The sequence below is a fragment of the Centruroides sculpturatus genome, unplaced genomic scaffold (genome assembly GCF_000671375.1).
Source record: "Centruroides sculpturatus isolate CEXI.00-Female unplaced genomic scaffold, Cexi_2.0 scaffold120, whole genome shotgun sequence".
Taxonomy (NCBI): domain Eukaryota; kingdom Metazoa; phylum Arthropoda; class Arachnida; order Scorpiones; family Buthidae; genus Centruroides; species Centruroides sculpturatus.
This window is the reverse complement of record NW_019384554.1, coordinates 711889-720763: the sequence shown is the minus strand read 5'-3', so window position 1 is coordinate 720763 and position 8875 is coordinate 711889. Positions and strand designations below refer to the sequence as shown.

Here is an 8875-nt window from a genome sequence, read left to right as displayed (position 1 = left end):
ATATATTATATATATAACTTAACACGAAAAAATTGTATTGAAGCACTGGTGATAATCTGCTATAGACAATAAAAATGTCTGTGCTAATTTCCATTGGTTCCTTATAGGAAAATAAAAAAATATATATATACAGATTTTTCATTAACAGAAATACAATTTACACTAGACAATTTTCGTGAATAAAATATAAATAAAATAAAAAGAAGAAGAAGAAGAGCAAACTAAACAACGTTTCCTGTCACGTGTGTAGTACACGTTTGACGTTAAACATGAACACACTACTCAATCAATAGAGAAATTTTTAAAACTTTAAACTTATTTTATAATTTATATAAACTTATCCGAGTAAAAAAAAACAAAAAAATATATAAATTTTTAATTATTTTATTTATTTTTTTGGTACGATTTTTAAAATTAATTTAAGAGAAGTTAATTGCGTTTTACTACGTTTAATTAAAATTAACCTATTATTACTATAATCAAAGCGAAAGAAATCAGTGGTAATGTTAATTATATAAGTTAATATTATAATTAATCGAGATTTTTAGAGAAATTGTAGAAAGGAGAGCGAATGTTTTCGTGAATTTCAAGATGTTTTCCTCGTAATAATCGATAGAAAACGCATTCGAGCCCGATTTAAAGTATCTCACGATGAAATCACGTCACGCAAACTTATTATAAACTAAAAATTCTTTTTCTACAACACATTATTTTTTTTTTCGTAGTAAAACGTTTTTATAAACTTATTTTAAAAGACTTTTCTTCTTAGAGAAAAGAAAGTAAAACGCGAATCTCTACTTAAAAACCGAAAGGTAAATAAAAATTGTATTGTATTTTATTTTATTTAAAATATAAAATATAATTAAAATTTATTTAGAAGATGAAAATAAATTTTAATGACTTTTTAAAGCTTCCTAAACGGATTTATTATATTATATTTTTTTAGTTTAGGGATTAGAAAATGCATTATCTTGATGATGTGTATATGAAATTCGATATTAAAAAATTGAATTTTGTTTAATATGGTTAAGGCTTTTTTTAAAAAAAAAAATTATTTAATAAAATATTTTATTAAAAAAATATTAAATTTTTTTATATTATGCCTTATTATTATTATATTTTTTTGATGTTTCTTAGCCTTTTTTTAATATACAAACTGACTTTTTCTTTCAGTTTTTTTTATTTCTTTATGATGGATTCTTTCCTTATTATCACTTTTTTTTTATATAAAAAATATATTTTTTTACCTAATATTTATTACATTTCATCGATAAAATTACCATTATTATAAGATTTTTAAACATTTTTTAAGCATTAAATAACATTTGGTTGTTTGTATTCATGGTCATTAAATAAAAATAAATAAATTCTAATTTTTAAAAAATACAAATAAATTATTAATTTATTATTATTATTATTATTATTATTATTATTATTATTAAAATTGTTAATAATTAATACTTATGATTTTAATTACAATTATAAAAATTTAAGAATTTTATTTATGATTTTTCCTCCTTAACAATATTTTTTTTTATTATTATTTTAAGAAGCATTTATTATTGTTAATTATGTAAGAGTTTTAGGAATAAAAATAATAAATGCTTCTTAAAATAATCAAAAATATTATTTAGTTAAGAAGGAAAAAGTATAAATAAATTCTCAAAAAAAAAAGTAATATATTAATTTTTAAGAATTTTATTTATAATTTTATTTCCAATTAAGGTGAACAATACACACAAAATCCTTAATAAATAAATAATTAAAAACAATATATTGTTAAGTATGGAAGAGTTTTAAGTATAACAATTTCTAAATTGTTTTTATATATTTTTTTACTATTATTAATTGATATATTCAAGTTTATAACTTTAAAAAAGTCATTTTAATAAGAGAAAGAAGAAGGAGGAGGAGGAGAAGGAAGGAAAAAAAAAGAGAATTAAATTGATTTTAACCTCATCCCGATACAAATTATTGATCAATGAACTATTTTGAGAAAGCATTTACAGAAAATTGTTATGATTTTAAATGATAACACTGCAGACAAATATAAATTTGTCTGGACTTTACATTTACATTACTCTTATATATTTTAATATTAGTACATATATTAAAGAAAGTAATTATGAAAGATGATAAATTTCTCCACCACTCTACTACATTTATATATATATTTATATATCACTAAAACGTATGTTTATATATAATTTTTTATTTTTTTTTTAATTATAACATTTCTAGAAAAGTAATAAACAGTTTGTTTGCTAGAATTAAATTTGGTCGAGCTGCTTATGTCTAGTAATAATAGGACGAAATCAAAAATTGTAATATAAATAATATCAGAGGAACACATGCCGTGATAGATATGGATAATTAACTTTTTTTTTATAGTGGAAATAAGTTGATTTTACATGACAATTACCGTCTGAATGATAAGTTTTTCAAGCATAAACCTTGCTGTTCTTTCTACTTTTCTTTAATCTCTGGTCGATTCTTAACTTATTAAATGTATATATTTTACAGTTTTGTCATTTAAAACTCGATACAAATTAGATAAATATTAAATAAAATTTATTAATTAGAATTCGTAGTTTTAATTACGAAATTTTAGTGTATTATTTAATTAATTTATTATTATTATTATTATTTTTATTTTTAATTTAGAAAGGAAGAATTAGTGCGTGCGATTGTTAAGTGATCTTTATGAAAACGTAATTTCTTTTTTTTAATTTTTTTACTACATTTTTTAGAGTAATAAATCATAGACAATTGAGATTAAACAATGGCACGCGAATTTAATTGTTTCTTCCACGTGTATCCTTGTGTTTTCAATTACCAGTTACGTGTTGTATTTAACTGTAATTGTGTATTACAATATTTTTACAGTAAATTATTAGTTTGTAAGGTACTAGAAGCATTTATTTATGAAAAAAAATGAACCACTTTAACGATTTTTGATAAGAAGTTACTCCCTGTACATGTTTTTTTTTTTTTTNTTTACAAGACTATAAAAAATCTTTTTATGGTAATAAAAACAGAGAGATTCCCAATAAATTTATTTAGAAAATAAAATTGAAAAAAAAATAGTAATGAAAAGAATTTGGAACACTTATTTTCCATGTAATTCGGAAATTTGCCAGTAATTTTATCAAGTAAATCATTAATTTACTTAATTAGTTACTTTTAATAATCCATGAGAGCAATCCAGTTATCAGCGTGTCAAGTTGTATTTGCCTTTCAACTCTTGTTTTATACTTTTTTTTCTCTTTAAAATAACTCTTGTTAGCATAATTAATGGGCATTTTATCTGATACACAGGGCTTTGGCTGAGTTTATTTCACAGATTTTATTATTTTAAATAATAAATTGTATAATTCGGTGGGATGGCCGAGTCTCTGTGGGATCCGGAATCGAATCCGGGCGTACATTTCCCCAGGAATTTTTTTTGTCTGGGGTATGTAGGGCCCCATCTCTTTCTACCTGATTGTGGACCTTAATCAAAGGGTCTTATGGTCCTCGTTCTTGAAATCTCGATTTTGAGAGAGAGAGAGAGAGAGATTTAGGGTTTTGTTTAATAAAAGTTTGTGAAGAAGAAAGATTATTTTGTTAAATTTAATGAAAAATCGGGTGTGTCAGCGAATGGAATTTGCTAATAACTTTCCTCTAAGAATATTCGTGCTTATTAACTATAACTAGTGATTTTAGAATAATCCCCACTAGAATACTTAATTCTATAATTATCGATTTACATACCAAGTTCAATACACAAGCCCGAAAATATTCTGTATCTAAATCTTGTATGCTGTTTAAATATATGTAAAAATATATTTAACTGATGCTAGAACCAATAGAAAATATAAAATTTTAAATTATTATTATTTTTTTTAAAATTTCTAAAGGCTCAAATTTGTATCGAATGCAAACCATTATGCAAATCGGGTTATTAATGTCAATCGTAGATTTGCACAGAATCACAATTACCTTCGATCAATTATAAGTTGTAATTAATATATATTAAAATGTATATATGAACAATATAAAATCTTTCTTCAATAAGCCCAGTTTTCTTAGAAAAAAAAAAAAAAAAACATTAGCATTTGTAATTTGTATATTTAAAAACTGTTAAAATTACAAGAACCCTTAATTTTATTTTTAGAATATTCCGAAGAATCGAGCATTTGCTATTATTAGCCATTTGTTTATAGTTTGCAGTTAAATATCAATANTTTCTGAAAAAACCTTTATTATATTTGATATATGTATATCTATAGATTTTATTTATGTATGGATATAAAAAATAAAATTCTAGCAGACATATATTCATAAGGAAAGCAAGCTGATGATTTCATTTCGATAAATAAAGAAATTGATAAACAGTTTAATATATTGCAAATTTGAATTAATAATTCTGTTTGTTGTACTGTACATTAAATTGTTTAACATGTTATAGAATGATGTAGATATTGATTTTTATCATTGTTTTAATTGTGATTTTCTTCACTTCCTGAACCTATACAAATATTTGTACTTACCACTAAACTGTTTCAAAATATAATTTAATTTGTATCATTATCATGTTTTTTAATGAAATTTATAATTTATTTCAATATTTTTACTGTTTTTATTGTGCATGTTTGTTTTCTTCCTCTTCTTTTTTCGTAGTTATTTTGAATTTGTAAATATGAAATATTAAGCAATGATTCTTGATGAAAATAGACTTAATATTCATACCAAAAACAACATTTAAAATCCATGATTCAGCAAAGAACAGCATCATAACAAATACCAATTACACATCAAAATATATGACAGCATTCCTGCATGAAGTGTAATCTTCAAAAATATATAAACTAGAATTCTCTTTAAATATTTCTTTTTATATATATGAAATATATATTCTTTCCAATTATTATTTTATTTATAAATGGTGAACTTTTTTTTTTTTTTTAATTAAATCTATTCCAAAAACTGTTTCTAATTTCATTCCATTCATTTCTTTAACAGTTCCCAGCGACAACAAGAGAGACCAACGTTCGATCGAACAGACACTGGCCGACATCCGTGCCAAAAAGAAACAGAAGACCGAACACACAGAATTACAGAAATAATTCTCTCTACAATTAAATTATAGGAACGTTACGTATACAAATGTTCTCGAGACTTTTATAGAGTTATTGTTGCATAGAAACGAAGCGGTTGCATTTTAATTTTATCTAATCGTTAAAGAAATGTGACATATATGGATCGAATCATATCCAAAGAAATTACGTAACGACACTCGACACCATTAGAGATTGATTTTACTTATTTATTTTGTATGATATAAAAAATGTCATGTAAATTTAACCGCAATATTTTCAAATTCTCGATTACACCCCCAAACCGAATATTACAGTTATTCATTTTACCTAGATTATTATTTGTTTCATAGCTCAAAATAACATCAACTTAACGTTAAAGAGAGCAATTGTAAAATAACACGTAAACATATTTTTAAATTTAATTAGTTTAACTTTAAAATAAAAAAAAAGAACAATTTCTACTTTAATAAATGAAAAATTATAACGAAGCTGTGTAAAAATATAATTAAAAAAAACAAAGAAGAAAAACTATTTTTCAATAGCTTAATATAGTTTTTTATATTAAAATTTATGAAACAGAATTTGTTTTCATCCGAGATATTGTTTGGAGCCATTTACCATAAAAGAACTCCCTTAATATTTTTGGAAGGCCGAAGTCTTATTAAAATAAAAGAGTTTTCCATATGCAATGTAGGCATAAATTTATCTCTAGATACAAATAAATATATCTTCCTAAAATATATATTTTGAAAAGCAATAAGTTTTGCTGTAATATACATATATCTATATATATGTATATCATTTCAAAGTCAAAGAAACTAAGTAATAGTTGTATACTTATATTGAACTGATGCAAACCATTTGTGGAATGTTGTAATATATTGTTCAATTTTAATTCGTGTGTAGAAAAATTCAGCATTTTCAAATAAACAAATTTAAAATAAATTTATTCTTAATTATTATTATTATTTTTTTTTGGTTCTTAAAAAATTAACGTAAATATATTAAATAAATTATTAATAAATTGTGTTTTATTTTCGTCAACATTTTATTGATTTATTTTAATTTTTAAATGTTGATATAGACTTTAAAATATTTATGTCAGACTAAATCAATTATAGACAGCCACCGTTTATAAAATTAATATATATTTTTTTTAATGTTTATCTTTAAAAAATTTATTTTTAATTTAAAAAAAATGAAAAAAAATTTTTAATCTTAAATTATAAATTAATTGTATAGAAATTTATAAATATAAAAATTTTTTACTTTCTGAATTTGGATATTTTATTTTTTATATTTTCAGATAGATTTTTGGGGTTGTAAATGCCACACATTTAAATATGGAGGAATTTCTTTAATTAAGAAACAACTAGAAGTAAATTTATAAAATTTAAATATAAAATTCCCCATATAAACTTCCAATTTATATGCATATACATATATATAATGCCGTATATAACCGAAGTAAGGTCAACGACCAAATTAAATATGGGAACAACCCAACGCCATATTTACGGCCCGGTTAGAAAAAAAGCAATAGAATGAAATAAAATATTGGAAGGACTATAAAATGAAATATCTTGGAACAACAGGAAGTAATAAAATGAGACTAATCGATCAGCTAAGGGAACTAATCGGTTATCTGTTGATAGTCATTTCCCACCTTCGCAGTCGGAATGAACCATTCCAAGATCCGGGTTTGTAGTGCACCACGATCGATTCCTACACCAACGTGAGAAAAGTGATGTAGCCTCTGCCTGGATATGGAGTTTATCTCACAAGATGCTCAATTGAATAAAGAAGAAGGTAAAATGCCCGAAGAGCAACACTTAAAATCATTATTGAAGAAAGTCCACAATCGTCAATCCATAAGACACCGTAGGGTGACGTTTGACGATTTAGTGACTTACTACACGGACGACGAGGTACATGTTCTGTCTTTACGTACACCCGAAGTCAACGATGTGTTTTGTATGTTCGAACCACCACCCGAATATCAGGATCATTTGCCTTTCGAGCCACCCGAAGGGTATAAGGATTCGGAGGACGTATCGGGAGACGACACGGATAACGAGAGAGAAGCCCCAGATTGGGAGGAACAGATGACCAGTTTCGTGGAGGAAGAAGGAGACGATGACGGTAAAGACATAAAATTAGACGATATTAAAATCGAAAACGAAATAAGGACCGATTTCGGTTGTACCGAAGAAAACGTTAGCACGGACGACGAAATCGTCGAAGCTTCCGATAGTTACGATTTAGAATTAGGACTGTTAAAACAATTAGAAGAAGATTCGTTAGATTCGGAATTAATATATTCGGAGTTGCCAAACGCGTTAGAATCGAACGATGTGCCAAACACGCCCGAATCGAAGGAGGAGACGGTTAGGTCTGTGGAGACGGACGAAATCGTCACAAGTGAAGCAGAAGTCGATAGCGAAGACGAGGATTTAAAAAGTGCCAAAGGTGTTATTAGAACCAATTCCCAAATACGTAGAATAATGGAGAAGAATGCCGTTACCTGTACTCTCCTCAAGGGGATCGAAGCTAAAAAGAGACAGGTGAAGAGACCCAAATCGCCTTTACTATCGACTCAGTCGCTGGTGGAACAATTGAAGTGGTTAACGAGCGTGGACGACGATCGCGAGAAACCATCCGATTACGAAACCGCAAACACCGATACAAGAATCCAGAGGACGGTCAAACTGACGACGGTCATGCCAAAATTAAAGGATTTAGCCCGGATCCAGCCATTAACCAAGAGGAACGCATTTCGTGCACACTTCGAACAGAGTCTGAAACATCACGCGACGTACGGAAGCGTCAAGTACGAAGCTAACCAGAGCATTAGGGTAATTCCCGGAGGAAACGAGAAAGAACAGAGGATCGAAATTAAATTGAGACAAATCAAAACTAGATCTCAGAGTCCTCGATGTGCCTCCGACGAACTCGAAAGATTCGTGCAACAAGATTTAGAAAGAATCGAAAGAATACGCAAGAGGTACAGCGTAGCCGAAGAAGACGACGATCCCACTTTCGGATTCGCCAGAAGGCCCTCCGTCAGAGGTATAAGGCCTAGGTTCGGTTCCACCACAGAAATACTCAAACAGATCCAAACGCAGCTTCAGTCTCCTCCCTTACAACACAACAGGCCCAGTGACAGACACATGATATGGACATACGCCAACAAAAGAGAGTTGCACCATATGACCATACCTGCCAACCAGATAGTGTCGACCGACAAGAAGTTCATCAAGGACAAGAGATATTACTCGCATTCGGAAAACGTCAGTTCGTGGTACGAAAAAGAGAGAAAATTATCCAATCCCTTTTACTTATTGGATCAAACCAATCAATCAACGTGCCAAGACGAAAGGGGAACCCCCGAAGGCGCCAGTTCTTCACCAAAAGTATCATTCGATTCTTTATATCCAGTAGAAGACGGAGAACAAGTTAAAAAAGACGGAGTTATTTATTATTCGCTTAACGTTTGACAAAGGTGATCATTAGGAAAATACAACGAAAAAAAAAAGAACACAAGACATGTACAGATATATTAAACAGTATTGTAAACGTTTTAGAAGAGATTTTAGTTTTCTGTAAGAGTATTTGTCTATTTTAGATCCGTTTCTTGAGGAAGAGGAGACCAAAAAATCGTCTAAAAAATACCAAAAAAAAAAAAAAAAATTATATATTAAACATATCCGTAGAAAGTGGAAACATTTGCACATTATTCTGTCCATTCTACCGCCCTTTTAAAAATTGATTTATACATGAATATCTACCGAGTG

At 27.4% G+C, this 8875-nt stretch overlaps 2 protein-coding genes across 2 annotated transcripts in view; both read left to right on the top strand.

Annotated features, from left to right (window-relative positions):
* Positions 1–5530, top strand: part of LOC111623775 (sperm-associated antigen 7 homolog) — a 41582-nt gene extending 36052 nt beyond the window's left edge. The window contains exon 6 of the mRNA XM_023366478.1: positions 5005–5530. Within this exon, the coding sequence (XP_023222246.1) occupies positions 5005–5124 (120 nt within the window). The 3' untranslated portion in view covers positions 5125–5530. The remainder of the gene's footprint in view (positions 1–5004) is intronic.
* Positions 5531–6454: 924 nt separating this feature from the next.
* On the top strand, positions 6455–8771 carry LOC111623774. The gene has a single exon (XM_023366477.1). The coding sequence runs from the start codon at positions 6848–6850 to the stop codon at positions 8576–8578; it is 1731 nt and encodes a 576-aa protein (XP_023222245.1). The 5' UTR covers positions 6455–6847; the 3' UTR covers positions 8579–8771.
* The last annotated feature ends 104 nt before the right edge of the window (positions 8772–8875 follow it).

What these genes read in the sequence shown, in the direction of transcription:
- LOC111623774 (XM_023366477.1), top strand. Translation starts at nt 6,848, where the DNA reads ATGGAGTTTATCTCACAAGATGCTCAATTGAATAAAGAAGAAGGTAAA.